The sequence below is a fragment of the Galeopterus variegatus genome, unplaced genomic scaffold, assembly GCF_000696425.1.
Source record: "Galeopterus variegatus unplaced genomic scaffold, G_variegatus-3.0.2 Scaffold7964, whole genome shotgun sequence".
Lineage (NCBI taxonomy): Eukaryota > Metazoa > Chordata > Mammalia > Dermoptera > Cynocephalidae > Galeopterus > Galeopterus variegatus.
Genome location: NW_007734075.1, coordinates 30363 through 48099, shown reverse-complemented (window position 1 = coordinate 48099; position 17737 = coordinate 30363). Strand labels below are relative to the sequence as shown.

The window sequence follows — 17737 nt, the reverse complement described above, 5'->3', positions numbered from 1 at the left end:
ACAGCCAGAGAATGGTGTGTTTAGAGGCAGACATGATTTATTCTGTCATCACAATGGTGGTAGCTTCCTTTTAGATTTTTCCTGTACATCGAGTATGTATGATTTTATGTAAGGAGAATAATCCCCCGTCACTTAATAAAAATGGATAGGACTTTTATAGTGTGGGAAGTTACTATAAAAGCTACCTGTGCATGCTGATAGCCACACAGGTTTTCTACCTTTCTCTTGGAGTTGCCTTGTGACGACCTCTTCCTTTTTCCTGGTACCCTGTACTTTAGGCTTTGCAGATGGTGATGAGACAACTCATGCATGCTGAAGATACAAAATCATTTTCTATGATGATCATTTGACTCAAAATGTGATCCTCATTTTGGAAATTGGGCAGGGAGGAATCTGAAACCTCCAAATGACAGCTTGCTGAAAGATGACTTGGTTGCTTCTCAACTTGCCTGATCTCCCTCATAGAAGTCCATTTACAGAGCAACAGTGTTTGACTCTATTTATACGAGCACCTTTCATAGAGGGACAGGGTTTCTAGCAAGGAGGGACACATGCATTCCACCTCCAGTATAGCTGTCTTTGGTGTTCCAGGCAACCCTTTCAAGCCTAGGCAACCTTCAGTCATTTTATTGGTAGCCAAAGACCATTTGAAACTAGATCTAACAATGTGACCATAAGTCTCTTAAATTACCTGTGCTCTCAGAAATTATTTATTTACATCCTTCCTCTTTCAAACAAATTTTAAGGCATCTCATAATAGAAGGCATACACGATAAGGTTGTTCATGTAGAAGCAATTTGAAAATCATGAAAAGAGGAAGGAAATATGCTAGCCAGGATGGATAATGGAATTACTGTGATTTGTTATTGAATTTGGCCCTAAGATAATCTAAAGGCCCAGGTATAAGTGGATGATTAAATACGTTACGGTACGACCACATGACAGAAGATTATGGAGCCAGGGGGAGTTTGTAACGATGAGGAAAAATACAATACAATATTAAGAAGAGAGAGGGTTTTTTAAAACTATGAAATTATCTTAGCTACGTTTACAAAACACTGATTTAAAGAAATGGAGAAATTCACCAGAATATTAACTGTAGTTGATGAAATGAAGTGATTTGTTTTCAGCTTTGTATTTTTCTTTCTTTCAGATAATTGTCATGAACATATATATTACATTTATAATTACACATAAAAATTATTTTTGCGGTTGACTTTGAGATTCCTGGCAGAGAAGGCAGAAAGGACAACAATCTTGAGTTGCATGATTCTCATTATGTGATAAAAGAACTATCTCAGTTCTTCAGTTCTTCAAGATAAATTCTTCCTTGATACCGAATTCCAAAAGGGGTTTATCATAAGGGATGTCAAATGATAAATGTATGCATCTTGATGAAGTTCTTAGAGCAAGTGCAGAAGGGGGATCCTTGTGTATTTCATGGCCACCCTCCCCCCCTCCGGGAGAGCCAAAGACTTGCACTCACTATGCAGTAAGGTGGTAGGAATTAGCCTGCAGGGGAATTTGCACATCATCAGACTTCCATTTCTTAATTCTGTGTTTGGATTTTTGGGGGTAGGGAGAGGGGCGACTGGCCAGTCTGGGGATCTGAACCCTTGACCTCGGTGGTACAACACCATGCTCTAAACCAACTGAGCTAACCAGGCACTGTGTTTCAGGTGCTGCTTTTGCCCAGTGCACCCTGTCCAAACACACTGCATGAGATGGTCCCAGGCGGTGCAGAGGACAGCTGTCAGCTCTTTATTTCACACCTTGGAGATTGAATCACTAGTCCTGGAAATCTATCTCTTAAAAATTAATGGAATTCGGGCTGGCCCGGTGGCGCACTGCTACAGTGCGCCGCTTGGGAGCGCCACGGTGCTCCCGCCAAGGGTTCAGATCCCACATACAGACCGGTTCCCGCTCACTGGCTGAGCGAGGTGTGGACGCAACACTGAGGGTTGCAATCCTGTTGCCAGTCCTGGTCCAGTACAGGCGCGACACTGAGGGTTGCGATCCGTTGCCGGACACGAAAAAAGACAAAAAAAAAAAAAAAATTAATGGAATTCAACTTCTTCCCCCTTTCAGGTGTTGCTGCGCTGGATTCCAATGTATCTGGAAAAATTGGTCTGCGTGCTGTCGTGTATTATTTCTGTACCACTCTCATTGCCGTAATTCTAGGTAACATTTCTGAATCCTTATTCCTTTATATAATTGCAACTTTTCATTCAAAAAGCTGTTGGGCTTTTTTAAATAAACGATTTTTTTAAAATCAGAAAGTAATATTGTCAAACTACCATGAAGCCTTTTGCCTTGAAGTCTACATGGCACTTTTTATGTGAAGAAAATGTAATACTGACTGAGCTTTGTCCACGGTACTGCTTATTAAAGTCTCTGTTAAGAAGCAGTAAGAGGGTGACAGGTCTGTGCCTTGTCAGGATCATGGAGAAGAAAGTGGAGCCAAGAGCTTATATAATCCTTAAACTATACAATTAGTCTTTAATAGTGGAGTTTAGTAAATATAAAATGTTCCCAGAAAGACGGTATTTCAGTGCATTTCACATTTCAAATAGTACCAAGGCCTAACAGCTAACAGAGGCCTGCCAAGCATAAACCCCATTGTAAGAGGCAGAAAGTTCTAATAAGGGAATGCAGCTGTTCTTGTACTTTAGCACAGTCTTGTGAAGAAAGCACGGTTCATCCTTTGTGACGTAGCATGACATTTTAGGAAGGATGACCAGAGTGGGAAAGAGGGAAGGAAACATACTCAGATGTTGCAGCCAGCTTGACCGTTGCAGCCTTGCTTTACTGAATAGATAAGAAGTGAGGTTTAGTGGTATTGGGCCACTGGACCTAGGATGACCTGAGCCCTGCATTAAACCAAAGCCATGTCTCCTCAATGGGGTTCCTGAGGGAGACAGACACAGAGAAAAAAATAGCAGAGAGAAAGCAAGACACTGGGCATCTTCTGCAACCCTGAGAGGGAAGGGTGGATGGTGCCCATCATGGCTCTCTGATCACCCAGTGACTCCTCCTACCAGCAAAACCGACCCATTCAGCATCCCAAATCCCACCCCTGGGATTAGCATCCCCTCCTCTTGGGGGAGGAGCAAGAAAGGGCAGGGGGGCTTTTTTTCCTTCACTCCCATCTAGTCAAACCTCCAATACCTTGGTCTCTTCTACGATCTCCCACCTCTGCTTGGACACCTCAAGTGACAAGACCCATTACATCCAAAGGTCATAATGGCACTTTCAGATGCTCTACCATGTAGAGCATCTTCCTTACAGCAAGATGAACCATATAACACCTGTATATGTGTCCTCATTCCACCGCCTGAACAACATTTTCCCATATGATGGTTTTCTAGATATTTGAAGGCCTGTGGCATGGAAGGAAGACTAAGCTGGTTCTGTGTGACCCTCAGGAGAATAACCAGCATCTGTGCCTAAAAGTTACAGAAAGATACTGATACATTTCCCTGGGCTGGAAATTGAATCACCACCCTCTCCCCAACACCTGCCTAGGTTGATCTCATAAAGCTAAGGAAAAGAACAAAGAATATTCTCATCAGCAGGTGTTTCCAGAAACAATTTTGGGATGCAGCTTCTTCATTTTTCTAAAATACACAAAAAGAGTTCCTTCTGCTTATTCATTTAAATGGAAAAGTAATTAAGGCGGCTGCTGAGGTCCCAGCGGAGGCTGAGCATTTTGGCTGGACCTCAGTGTCCTCCCCATCACAGTAGTGCCTAGTACCACCATGCCTTCTGGTTCTAAGAAGGATGCACTAGGTGCTAGGTGTGCTTGGTACCTTGGAAGGTTCTTAATGCTCTGCGGGTGCTGTCCTTGGCCACAGGTATTGTGCTGGTAGTGTGCATCAAGCCTGGTGTCACCCAGAAGGTGTCTCAAATAGACAGGACAGGCAGCACCCCTGACGTCACCACATTGGATGCCATGCTAGACCTGATCAGGTAAGTGTCTTGCCAGCAGGTAGCTTCATGGGCATGTGACCTGTGTAGTTGCCCAAGGCACTATGGATGCTTTAATGCTCTGCTGTTGCTGTCTTGAAATTTTCAACAATTTTTAAATTATTGTGCATTTTCGTGTTGCCCTGGTCCCCACGAAATATGTAGCCAGTCCTGCTTGCCAGGTCATGGTTCCAAGAGGGAATGGAAGGAACAGCTTCCTCTGTCAGGATTTAGCATGGACAGAGATGCAGAAAGTATACTTGCTGCATAGAGATGCTGGGCTGGGGTGAGTGACCATCTCTGAAGCACACTTAGAGAAGTACATTTTTTAATTGTAAATGGGAGAAACTCACCTATCTGAAGCCATCAGAGTCAGAAATAGGTCAGTCAATAAAAAGGACCAGTTAAAGCAGAGACTCAAAAAAATGATACAATATGCATTACATATTTTGTTTCCACTTAAAACTTAAGTGCATTTATTTGCCAATTTTTTTATGTAGGCCCCAAAATGTAGTTTATTTCTGTTGCATATGCTGCCCATATAAATGGATCATCTACAATTTCCAGATTCAGTTTCCAGAGTGGAGCAATAAAACCCTTAAAATTGCAAAGAAAGCCAAGTTCTAAATCCTTCCAGATTTTCTTTTTATTTGAATTGTCTTCCCATACCTAATTTAACCACAAAAATTTTAGTCCTTTGCCTTTATTGAATTTCATGCATTCAGCTTAGTTTTTATAGAAACCACTCCTTCCTTGTCATGCTCGTATTTCATTGACTTACATAATATTTAATTCAATAATTACGATATTTGCAATTGGCATATAAAATTTGAAGACAAATACAATAGACCCTTGGTAAGCATACATCCTCATTGATGAAAACATAAATGTGCAGACTATTGAAGAATACATAATCTCTTGACTGTGAATGTGCACCTGCCAGGGAGGCATGTCACCAAAGATAGAAAGTGTGTGAGTTCCTCAGTGAATAGGTTAAGAGACGGTTGATTTAGGAGAGCTTTCTCTACTTGGGTGAAGCTCAGCAGGAAAAAATATATCTTAATACAAGGAATTATTATGCAAAGGAGAAGCCAGAAGAGAAATCAGAGTCTTTGTTTTATATTATACTAATTTTCACGAATGTATTGACCATGACAGGAAAACACTTTTTGCCTTAAAATAATACTGCTTTTCATGTCTCCAACAGGAATATGTTTCCTGAGAACATTGTCCAAGCCTGTTTTCAACAGGTAATATTAATGACTTTTGCCCTCAGATTGCTCCCCTCTTCCCATTACCAATTAAGATTTGTTTTTCTACTGTGACCCAAGAAATGGAATTAGCCATTCAAAAGTGGCAGCAGGCAGTGCACCTGTGAATGGCGGAGCTTCAGGTGACTCCTCTGTTCATATCCCTGGTCTTTCCGGCCCACAGTGAAGTGCATGCCATAACTTACACTGCTCCCTTTTCCTTTATGCTTTAACCCCCCTTCTCACATCACCCCCCAAAGAATTCCAATGGGGAACAAGTCAGGAATCTGTCAAATAATGAGTGCTTTAAAATGTGGCCTCCAGTACCTATTTTTGGAGAATCATGTTATGTTTGTGAAGAAACTTAGACTCTCTGCAGATGCAATGCGGTGAAAGAAGTATCTCTCCATCTCCTCTTTCCTTTCCCTTTTGTGTTGAAATCAGAATTTAACCCACACAGTGTGATTAGCGTGCTGGGATTTGGTCTTTTCCTTAATCCTTATTTCCCCATTGCTGACCTCTACAGAGCACTGTAACAAAGCCATGATTTCTTTCTCTAGGAAAATTTAACAATCTCTTCACTCCATTTACTTCAAGTCTTTTTCTCCTATTTATCAATGTGCTTTAAGACAGGGGTCTATCACAAACTGCTGTATTCATTTACATAAATTACATGAACAGAGACTTCTGTGTATACGAACAATTATATTGCTCACTGCTGGCTCCATGAGGCACAGAGCCACCTCTATTTCAGTGGTGTCTTTACAGATCAGCCACAGTGGTCATTTGTAAGGTTCTCAGTGTTGGCAGAGCCTTGTAGGAGGGACATTTATGCCTGGTGTGATAATATACTAACTCTTTCTTGAACCTCCATGCTGAAGCTCCACAGAACCAAACAGGGCTGCAGGAAGGGAATTCAACAAAATCTCACTCGCCGATTAGCCCTAAAGGGACTATTGATTTTGGAACAGCCATATAATTAAACCTTTCTGGATGTTTATTAAAGTCATGGTGGCTCTGTCAAAGTGATGAAGTGTTTTTCCTAGATTAAAAAGAATTAATTAATTAATTAAAACAAAAATGATTGACAGGAGGCTCTATAGAGTCTTCCCGTGAAAGCACGTATAGATAAAACCTACACTTACCTTTCCATTATTGCTCCATTAATTTGTCCCTTTATTATGAACATGAGAGAACATTTTGACAATATTGAACAGTGGTTGTGGGAGTCAGGGATTGGGATTTCTTTCAGTTACAAAACCTCATAGGAAGTACCATCAAAAACTGGAACCAACAGAGGCATCAGAGGAAGAACCCTTTGGTGGCACTTGTTTGGCCAAAATAATATAATCCTGTGGTTTAACCTCAGAAGCTTAAAAAACTCCTTTTGTTTGTTTGCTTGTCTTTGTTTTTCTCCCACATGCAGTACAAAACCACGCGTGAAGAAGTGAGTTCTTCCAGTGATCCAGAGACAAATGTAACAGAACAGCCCTTCACAGCTGTCATGACAACCGCTGTTGCCAAGGTACTGTCCTTGTCTCCTGCTCCACTTCCCCAGTAGCAGGCACCGAGTCATGAGTCAGCGTGAGATGCAGATGCAGTGGATCCTCGCTATTTGCAGAATCCGCATTTGTGGATTAATTCACCTACAGTTCAGCCCTTCACAGCTGTCATGACAACCGCTGTTGCCAAGGTACTGTCCTTGTCTCCTGCTCCCCTTCCCCAGTAGCAGGCACTGAGTCATGAGTCAGCGTGAGATGCAGATGCAGTGGATCCTCGCTATTTGCAGAATCCGCATTTGTGGATTAATTCACCTACAGTACTTGTAAAAATGTATTCGTAACCCCAAAATTCATACTTGCAGCACTTCATACTCATTCACAGGCAAGACATTGGAGTCACCTGACGTGCACGTTCCCAGCTGAGGTCAAACAAGGCTATGTTCTTTCTTCTTTTGGTTTCATAGTGTAAACAAATGTCCATTTTGCAGTGTCTCATGGCTGCGCTGTGCAGTTAATTACGCACCATCTTGGTATCATTGGCTCGTGTTTCTCATGGTTGGTCTTGTCTTTCCAGCTGAATTTTAAGACTTTATCCTGTAGCCAGTGCAGTTAGAACACTCAAGATGCTCCATAAATATTTGTTTGGTTATAAGAAAGAAATGCCAACATAATTCTCTATATACCTGTTTTTCTTCACTCAGATTACATTATCTCTTGGTAAATTTCATGCTATTTTGGGGGGGAAAGGAGTTGGTTTTTTTGGTTTTTTGGTTTGTCTTTTTAAAAGATGACCGGTAAGGGGATCTTAACCCTTGACATGGTGTTGTCAGCACCACGCTCTCCCAAGTGAGCTAACCTGTCCAGAGCCATTAGAGCCCGGCTGCCTGCCTGTCTGGAGCCAAGAGCCTGCTGTCTTAGGTTGGGGCAATCTATCCCGCACACTAACCGGCCATCCCTATATAGGGATCCGAACCCATGACCTTGGTGTTATCAGCACCACACTCTCCCAAGTGAGCTAACTGGCCATCCCTATATAGGGATCCGATCCTGTGACCTTGGTGTTATCAGCACCACACTCTCCCAAGTGAGCTAACTGGCCATCCCTATATAGGGATCCGATCCTGTGACCTTGGTGTTATCAGCACCACACTCTCCCAAGTGAGCTAACTGGCCATCCCTATATAGGGATCCGATCCTGTGACCTTGGTGTTATCAGCACCACACTCTCCCAAGTGAGCTAACTGGCCATCCCTATATAGGGATCCGATCCTGTGACCTTGGTGTTATCAGCACCACACTCTCCCAAGTGAGCTAACTGGCCATCCCTATATAGGGATCCGATCCTGTGACCTTGGTGTTATCAGCACCACACTCTCCCAAGTGAGCCACAGGCCGGCCCTGTCTCATGCTATTTTTATCCAAGATGAAGTCAAGAAATGGTTCATAGTTGTAGGTATCTGGTTAATTTTTATACCTCTAAAGTCCTGTTGGTCATCCAAGACCAGAGGCAGTAAAGAATGTTTCTGTGCTTCACTGTCAAGGAAAAACAGATGGTAAAATGTCCTAAAAATGTTCACACTGGTAAATATTTTGCACTTCTGTGTTATTAATTCCTATGATTTTAAAAGCAGACTCCAAATGTAGCTAGTAGTTAAAATAATCCTGAAAAGTGCCTTGATTCTAAAATTCATACTAAAAATGTAAAATGTTCCAGATTAGGAAACCTTCAAAAGAAATATTCAAATATGGACTTGTTGAGAGAGGAAAAAAAACTTTAAATTTCAATTGGGGAAGGAGGTAAAGTTTATTACATACATAGTTTTTTAAAATTATATTTCCTAAAGTATTGTCGACTCTGACTAGTAGATCATTAGTCTATTATTTTTGGCTGCTATATCTTCACTGCCTGTGAATTCTAAAAAGATTATAATCGTGCATCAATGTATTTTCTTGGTTTTGATCCACAGAATAAAACAAAGGAATACGAAATTGTAGGCACGTATTCAGATGGCATAAATGTCCTCGGTTTGATTGTCTTTTGCCTGGTCTTTGGACTTGTCATTGGAAAAATGGGAGAAAAGGGACAGATTCTGGTGGATTTCTTCAATGCTTTGAGTGATGCAACCATGAAAATAATTCAGATCGTTATGTGGTAAGCAGACGCCATTTAATGCCATCTAGCTTCCTTTACGCTTCCACAAAATTAGAAAGAGGCTTTGTTTCTCAACTGACCTCATCCTAGAGAAGGTGGACATTTAATACCGACACTAGAATATTAAATAATTCTACATACTACTCAGGAGTTAGTTCACTAGCAAAAGTCTAGCTATCAGCCATTGTCTTTTCCCTCAAAGCCCCAGGGGAATCATCTTGTACCCAAACAGCATTTGTGTAAGAAGTAACTCTCAAAAAAATGACTTGAAGGAGTTTCTTGCACATCAGAACACAAAGTTTTGCCCTTATTGGGCCCCACACAGATGTGAGATTCAAAATATTTACAACTGTGCAGCATGGGCACTACCCATCTGAACAAAAGCTGCTGTCTGTGAGCATCCCAGTGACACCACCTGAGTATCTGCCTTGGCCTGGAGAAGCCAAGAAGTCCACCTTTTCTAGGAGAACTCTGCCTCACTTATCTCATATTGGATTGATTCAGTGTTATTTAATCCAAGGTGTAGACATTGACAGTGGTGTAAAGGGTTCAGTAATAACAGCCAGGCAAGTCACTTAATTCTGCAGAAATCTCAGCTTCATTATCTGTAAAAAAGGATAATAAAACCCACCCCCACAATTGGGAGAAGTACTTTAAGTGAAATGAGGCATATAAAATACTTCCTCCAACATAAGACATAATGAGAGCTCCACAAATAGAGCTATGATGACCACTTCCACTATTAGGGTATTGACTCTGTTGCTGATATGTGGGAAACAAGATGATCATGGCTAGAAAGAGCCTAGTGTCCATATTTGGCAGCAAGAGTCAAGCTCAAGTGAGATAAGCAGATATGACAATGCGCAGATATATGTGCACTGGGAACATGGCATGGGTCCGCACTAGTCTGACCACACGTTCTTGCCAAGTTTCCAAACTTCCCTTACAGTAGAATTTGAAGTTCACACTAGTACTAAAAACCATAGGCAGCTTAGTCCACCTGGGACTTGAAACTGAGCCCTGCATCATTATGGCCCTGTGCCCCTCCCAGCCGAGTGTACATGCCAAGCTGAGGGTGCATGCACTTTCTTGCTTCTTCCCCAACATCTCCAGCCTGAGAAAACACCTGGTGATGGAATGTCATCCTTGTTGTGCTTACTTTCTAGTTACATGCCTCTTGGTATTTTGTTCCTGATTGCCGGGAAGATCATAGAAGTTGAAGACTGGGACGTATTCCGCAAGCTGGGCCTTTACATGGCCACAGTCCTGAGTGGGTATGTCAGACTCAGAAGAAGAAACAGAGACCTCGTTTGATCCAATAGGATTCCTGCAGAGAGGTTGGGTTTTGGTTGGTTGAAATCATCTTCTTTTCCCACGCGGGGAAAGCTGGGGTTCAGAGATAAGAGAGCGGGGAGAGGACTGCCCTTTAAAAGCTGACTGGTAGGTGGATCATGCTGTGATAATTGCCAGCTCTTGGCAGAACAGCCTGGACCCGGGCTTTGTGGCTGCCTTTATTGGTTGTGTTAAGATAATTTTTTCAAACAAGAGAGAAATGCACTTGTAGCCTCTCTTGGCTCGCTCCCAGCCTTCACTTCCTCGAGGATGTAAACTAGCCAAACAAGAAAGAATAGCAACCCCTTGTCCCCTGAGCCTGGAAGAAATTAGGAAGGGCCTAAGTGAAATCAGATTCAAGTAAGTAGGAGCAGGATGGCTGGTTAGCTCAAATGCTCTTGCTGGAGCTGGTAGCCACTGCCATGCCCTGCATCACCAGGGAGGCAGAGAGGGTGCTGGAAAAGTCTTCAGGCTGGTAGGAACTGTGTACGTCTTTTTAGAAGCCATAAAACAGGAAGGCAGCAGGGAATGGGTTATTTGCATATTTATTACAGTCCAGTTATTGGTTCCTTGAGGGGAGATGTGATGGGACAGGTTATGAATGGTACCCCCAGATGCCTAACCAGGGGCAGGACACATCACATAATGCTAAGAACTACGAACCAGGAGAGAGAGTAAATATCATCTGTTTGACTCCCACAGTCAACACCCCCAAACACCCAACTGAGCAATCAACTCATCTATTGGAACTTGTTTGCCTTGGGGGTTTCCATTGCACAGCATTTGGCTCTTAATCTGTGCTCACCAAAAGCACAGCCCTGCCAGCCAGCACAGAAGCAGCCTGGTTTCTTGCAGTGTGAGGGCCAGGTCAAATCCCAGGGCCATGGTGGTAAGGGAGGCAGGACCTACTCCTCATTAGAGGCCACCCTGCCCTGTGGCGCTGACACTGGCAGGACCAGGGGCTGTGCTACACGTTCTCTGACAAGAGGATGCTCTCTCCAGACCTGTATTCGCAATGACCACTTTTTATTATTTCAACCACACATAACTGATCTTTAAAGTCTAAGTTGATACTTAGATATACATGCCATCTGCAAAATGGGTCTCATTTCTCATGCCCTTTATTTTGTGTAACCTGCATATTTCCATATGAAACAAGAAACAGTTTTGGAAGGCAGGAATAATAAAGAGAAGAGGGTCAGTCCTAAATTATGACTGCGGAAGAGCAGGGACTTTTTCCTACCACAACTCTGATCTCCCTCTTAGACAGCGGGTGCCATGCAGCAAGACAGCAGCAGGGTTCAGGGAACGGGGTGTTTATACACATGACCTGTGCTTATTGCATCGTTCAATGACTTATAGTAAGAGCTATAATGAGATATAATATATGGGGAGCACTGAGGGCGCCAAGTGGGGAAGGATCAGCTCTACCTGGGAGAGTGAGGGAAGGCTTCTGTATTAGTCCATGTCTGTTGCTTATAATATATATACCTGAAACTGAGTGATTTATAAAGAAAATGAAATTTGTTGCTTACAGTTTCTGAAACTGGGAAGTCCAAAGTCCATCTTGTGGTGGCAACAGTGACTCAGGGGTCTCATATTGCAAGATGGTGGAAGCAGAGAGAACAGAGAGAGAGAGAGAGACCCTCCTCTTTTAAAGCCCTCCAAACTATGCCCTGACCACCATTTTTAATCCATTCACTACGGCACCATCCTGCAATCCAATATCTCTTCAAGGCTGTACCCTTCAATCACCCGAACAAGATTTTCCACCCTCCTAACAGTCACAGTGAGGGCCAAGTTCCTAATACATAAAACTTGGGGGACACAATTCAAGCTTCAGTGAGTTTTGAGGGGGACATAATTCAATCCACTACAGCTTCCCAGAGGAGGGGGAAGTTTAGCTGAGTCTTAGAGGATGGGTAAGAATTCAGCAGCGGCAGAAGGGAGTGAAGCGCATGTTTGCACGTATAGCAGGAATAGCACGTACGGGGCGGGCAGCATAGCCCTGCTCTGTGAGCTCTGAAGTTTGGATTCAGCTACTGGTTTTGCCATGAACTTTGACAGGATGCTTCGTTTGCTGAGTGAGCCTCTACGTCCTCATACATGAATTGGGACATACGTTCCTGCCCTACTTCTCATTTTCTTATGGGTTCATTGTGAAAGTTGAATGATATCATAGATAGAAAAAGCTGTTTGGAAAAACGATTAAGTATACAGAGGTGGCATTATTTTGAAACTGTTTCTCTTGTTTACAGGCTTGCAATCCACTCCATTGTAATTCTCCCACTGATATATTTCATAGTCGTACGAAAGAACCCTTTCCGGTTCGCCATGGGAATGGCCCAGGCTCTCCTAACAGCTCTCATGATCTCTTCGAGGTAAACAGAAGGGGGTTTTCTAGAAGAAGTTTCCAACCTTTATCAGCTCTCACCTCACTTGATGAAACAGACTCCAGCTTGTGGTTTTTATAGCTGCCTTTAATTGGAGAAATGACCTCCATATTCTCTGCCCCTGTCCTTGAATATTTATCTTCAGCCTATTGAATATTTCCAGCCCTCCTGGCATGGCCTGCAGCCCAGGAAGGGGTCGTAATATAACTGGGAGCAGTGGTGGGCCCAGCACCTCCTGATTCCTGGACCTGCCAGAAATGCCAGCATGCTTTGGCTCTGTTTAGTGTTTGGAAGAGGGGCGTCTCTTCACGTGGGTACTGAGAACCAGCATTCCTAGACCCTAAGTTCCTTTCTCTTTTTATCACATAGTTCAGCAACACTGCCTGTCACCTTCCGCTGTGCTGAAGAAAAGAACCATGTGGACAAGAGAATCACTAGATTCGTATTACCTGTTGGTGCTACAATCAACATGGATGGGACTGCACTGTATGAGGCAGTGGCAGCTGTGTTTATTGCACAGTTGAATGACATGGACTTGACCATTGGGCAGATCATCACTGTCAGGTGGGGCATGGCTTCACACTCATTTTCCTTACTATTACTGGGATTGCCTCAAGTAAAAATGGTTTACAGTGGGAGACCAAGAATGGCCAAGCAATGGATTGTTTTTCTTGGTTTCAAAATCCCTTCCCAAGATTAAATACAACTATATCACACGTAATAGAAAAATGGTATGCAAAATTTATGCTTCAGGGTCTGTGTAGCTAAAGACTTCATTCTGTGCTCAGTTCAGTGCACCCAGTAGGTACTAGGCACAGAATAGGCACCAAGGACTCATGGTTGAATAAGGGCTGGTCCCCGCTTTCAAGGGGTCTCTGGTAGACAGGGGTACAGATATCCAGATGAATGCTGAGGGCTGTGATAAGGGCTGTAAGAGACCTTTGAATGGTGGGCACAGAGGGCCTCAAGGAGGCAAGGTTTGGCTCTACCTGGGAAGAAGGAGGTATAAAGGGGAAAGTTGAGTTGACTCTTAGAAGAATAAGAATTTAGCAGGTGAGGAAGGAAGATAAGAGCACTTTGGATAAGAGAAATAGCACATCCAGGGGCTTGCGATGTGGCCGTGGCCTGGGTACAGAGCAGAGCTATTTGATATGGCTGGCGAAAGGAGTACAATGTGGAGAACGCAAAGGAATGAGGAGGCAGGGGTCATATCCTGAAAGGTTTTGTATGGGGTGTCATGGAAGGTTGTAGACAATCTGTCGTATTAGGGATAGATTTGCATTTTAGAATGGTAACTAGCAATATGGTGGCTGGATTGGATGGGGGCAAGGACCACAGGCTAGAAGACCAGTTAGAAGACAATTGCAGAAGTCCAGATAAAGTATTAAAAGGCCTGCATCAAGGCACTGACACTGGGGATGGCAGAGGCATCAACTGGATTCATGGCGAGGGACAGGAGAAAGCTAGGATGACTCCAGGATTGGTGGAAGATTCTGGATTGGTGAAGAGGGCTTATCAGAATAGTGACTAGCATAAGGGAAGCAAGTGCAGGTGGAAAGAGTATATTTTCTGACACATTGAATTTGAAATGCCTTTAAGATTCCCAGGTGGAGATACACAGTGAGAAATGTAGGTCTGACTGCAGATACAGAAGTCAGGGTCATCAGCTTAATGGTGGTCATCAGATATGTGGGCCACAAGTCAACTGTCTGTGTTTGAATCTCAGCTGCACCAGGATTAGCTGTAACCTTGGGCAAGTGACTTGAGTTCTCTCACGTTCTGTTTTCTCACCTGTAAAATGAGGCTGTTATAGTACCTACAGTTTATTCAAGTTGTGGTGATTAAGTAAAGTGATGCTAGTAAAATTCTATAAAATGAATAGTACCTGCATAGTGAGCACTCAAAAAATGTTGAGAATGGATAACATTATATAGGGAGAGTTTGTAGAAAAGAGGAGACTAAGGACTGAGCCTTGGGAAATCCTAATATTAGAGGCAGGCAGAGAAGGAGACCCCAAGAGGGAGAGTGAGAAGGAAAAGAGAGGTTGGAGGGGAGCCAGGAAACAATGGTGTCTTGGAAACCCAGAGAAGAGTGTTTTCCGAAGAAAATAGCCCACAGAGTCAGATACTGCAGAGAATTCTAGTCAAATGAGGACTGAAATTGTCTGCTCAGGTAGATGATAGAAGTGTCATAAGTGAAGTTTGCCAGAGTTGTTTCTCTAGCACTGTTCAGTATGGCAGCCACCAGCCATGTGTGGCTCAGGGCTAACTGAACTGGATAGCACAGATACAGAACATTTCCATCATTGCAGAAAGTGCGATTGGACAGCATTGCTTTGGGGTGATAGGCTGGGATTGGAGTTAACCCTGAGACATTAGTTCAGTTTAGAATGGAAGTTTAAGACTAAACTGGGTCTCTAGGCCTCCTCAAGGTTGAATCTGAACGTATTAGAGTTAATTCACTCTTGTGTCCCCAGAATAGATAAATTTTAGAGTATAAATTAACAGACTCATAAAGTAAGAGGTTGTTAACTAACAATGTTCTAATACAGTGCTTTAGGCCTCCTCAAGGTTGAATCTGAACGTATTAGAGTTAATTCACTCTTGTGTCCCCAGAATAGGTATAAATTTTAGAGTATAAATTAACAGACTCATAAAGTAAGAGGTTGTTAACTAACAATGTTCTAATACAGTGCTTTTATTGAAATAAACTTGGGTCTTCCAAAGAGTAGTTCGGGATTGTGCAAGCCTGAAACCTTTAGAGAATTGGCACAGCTCCAGAAATCTCTGTAAAGTAGTGGCCATAGCCACCGAAAGAAACACACTTGTCAAAGAACTCTGGCCTGCGCATGACCATGCCCTTACACAGCCTCAGCAGTGCATCCATAGGCACGTGGGTGGGCAGTAGAAACAGCTTCCTAAGAACTCTGTGCCTTTCTGAGCCCACAAGAATATGGATTTGAGAATAGAATCAGGGATTCTTCTGGTTTAAATTGGCTGTTTCTACATCTTCACCTTTCAACCCAGTGGCATCTTGACAGCAGTTGCCTTAGCTCAAGGCGAGGACATGTCTCCATAAAGTACTTTGGGTGTCCCCCAACCTTATCCAAATCGAGGACTTTTCAGGGCATAGTGAGCATTCATTTCCTCCAGAATGATCCAATTAAAATAAGGAAGATGTTGTTGATGGAAAACTGCACATTCTAAAGAGAAAAATCCCTAGTGCAACATCTTATCTGCCCACGAGGGATCTTTTTAAATACATGGAGGTAAAGGTCATCTGGCTGCCTCTCTTGGATTCTAGATCTCTCTTCCTTTTGCACAAAGTGCATCCACTGGCAAAAGGAACAGTCAGGAATAAATGTTTGTACCTTGGACAGGAGTCATAGTTATTTCTCAATTCGGTGCCCTAAAGGACAGCTCCCAGAGAGGTAGAGTCTTGTGATGTCAGGAAAGTGCATAAAACCTGCTTAATCATTGCCCATTGCTTTACCTTCACCTGAAATACCCTTGCCTGTCCACCCCTACCACTGTCCCTCTATCCATCCTTCAAGGCAACTTAAATTTCTGGCGCATTTCAGATATTCAGTAAATGACTGGGTGGGTAAGTAGGAGAAGGGAGGGGAAAAGCACGTGGAGAGGTGTCTGGCACTTATTTAGGACAGATGCACGCATAGACGGAGACATAAAGCCTTCTATAAACACCCCAGGCAGTAACTCTTGCCTTCTTGAATATCTCTCATGTTTTGGTGCCTCTCAAGCAATTCTTCTGTACTTCCTTGCATTAGAGTGATTTGCCATATCTCGCCAGGCAAGGACATGGCATCATCCCCCATGCCCGCTCCGGCTCTCATCCTATAATGAAACAGAGCTGGTGCTCAGCAGATAACAAATTCTGACTGCCCAGTTTGGGGACACAGCAGTAACAGCCATCAGGACTAATCATTTCAGGCCAGGGGCCTTGAAGGGAGAAATAGGTGTTTAACTCCTTCCCTGCTGATGTGTTTTGGCTACAGTGTCACAGCCACAGCCGCTAGCATTGGAGCTGCTGGTGTGCCCCAGGCTGGCCTGGTGACCATGGTGATCGTGCTGAGTGCCGTGGGCCTGCCCACCGAGGATGTCACCCTGATCATCGCTGTCGACTGGCTCCTGTGAGTTGGAATAAATGCACTGCCTAAGCCGGATGGGCAGGCGGACTTCCCAGCCATGCAGAGTCTGCAGTCTGTCATCATTCTCTCCTCAGATTTCCTAATAAGCCATCTGTTTTTGCTTTAATTTCACTCTGACCAGGCCATCTGATAACGTGCTTAAAAATTAACTTCTCATAACTTTGAGCAGTGATTTTAAAAAGCCCAGTAATGCTCAAGGTTAGGAGCTGGGTGTGGGACAAGATAAACATAGAATAATATGGTGAAGAAGCTGGGAAGGCCCCCTTCAAACCCTGTCGCTGTCCTAGCCTGTCTCAGCCCTTGTGCAGCATCATAGGCTCAGAACCACCTGCTCCAGAATCAGTCCATCTTCCCAAGCATCTTGGAACCTTCAGGGCAGTGGCATGACCCAAAGGCTCTGGGGTAAGACTGACATGGGTTGGAATCCCCATCCGGTGTCTTACCAACTTTTTGACCTCGAGAAATTTCCTTAGCCCCTCGAGTCACAGTATCTATGAGATTCGAAAAATCCAGCCTGCCTCGTTGGAATCCCCATCCGGTGTCTTACCAACTTTTTGACCTCGAGAAATTTCCTTAGCCCCTCTTGAGTCACAGTATCTATGAGATTGGAAAAATCCAGCCTGCCTTACTGGGTTGTTGTAACCCACATGAGCTCATGTGAGTGGAGGGTCTAGAACAATGTCTGGCAGCCAGTACTAGCTCAATAAATGGCAAGTTGTGTTATTATGATTAGATAAGTTGAACCATTCAGGCTCCAACCAACAACACTTTCTTTCTTCTCTCTCTCTCTCTCTCTCTCTCTCTCTCACACACACACACACACACACACACACACACACACAGAGGCAGGTAAGGAACACTGCAGAACATAAGGTAAGAATGTGCCTTCAGTGACCTCCAAGGTTAAAGTCAGAACTAGCCTGGTTCATGGCTTTATCCTTGATGCCCACTTCTTTAAAAAAAAAAAAAAAAAA

At 43.4% G+C, this 17737-nt stretch overlaps 2 protein-coding genes across 2 annotated transcripts in view; both read left to right on the top strand.

Moving 5' to 3' along the window:
* SLC1A1 (solute carrier family 1 (neuronal/epithelial high affinity glutamate transporter, system Xag), member 1) overlaps positions 1–17737 on the top strand; it is a 38213-nt gene that overhangs the window by 16013 nt on the left and 4463 nt on the right. Inside the window, exons 3-11 of the mRNA XM_008592496.1 lie at positions 2089–2181; positions 3855–3969; positions 5174–5216; positions 6643–6741; positions 8686–8870; positions 10037–10144; positions 12461–12583; positions 12965–13159; positions 16611–16745. Of these exons, the coding sequence (XP_008590718.1) occupies positions 2089–2181; positions 3855–3969; positions 5174–5216; positions 6643–6741; positions 8686–8870; positions 10037–10144; positions 12461–12583; positions 12965–13159; positions 16611–16745 (1096 nt within the window). The remainder of the gene's footprint in view (positions 1–2088; positions 2182–3854; positions 3970–5173; positions 5217–6642; positions 6742–8685; positions 8871–10036; positions 10145–12460; positions 12584–12964; positions 13160–16610; positions 16746–17737) is intronic.
* Positions 17147–17737, top strand: part of LOC103608048 (oocyte-expressed protein homolog) — a 1758-nt gene continuing 1167 nt past the window's right edge. Inside the window, exon 1 of the mRNA XM_008592495.1 lies at positions 17147–17165. Coding sequence (XP_008590717.1) covers positions 17147–17165 — 19 coding nt within the window. The remainder of the gene's footprint in view (positions 17166–17737) is intronic.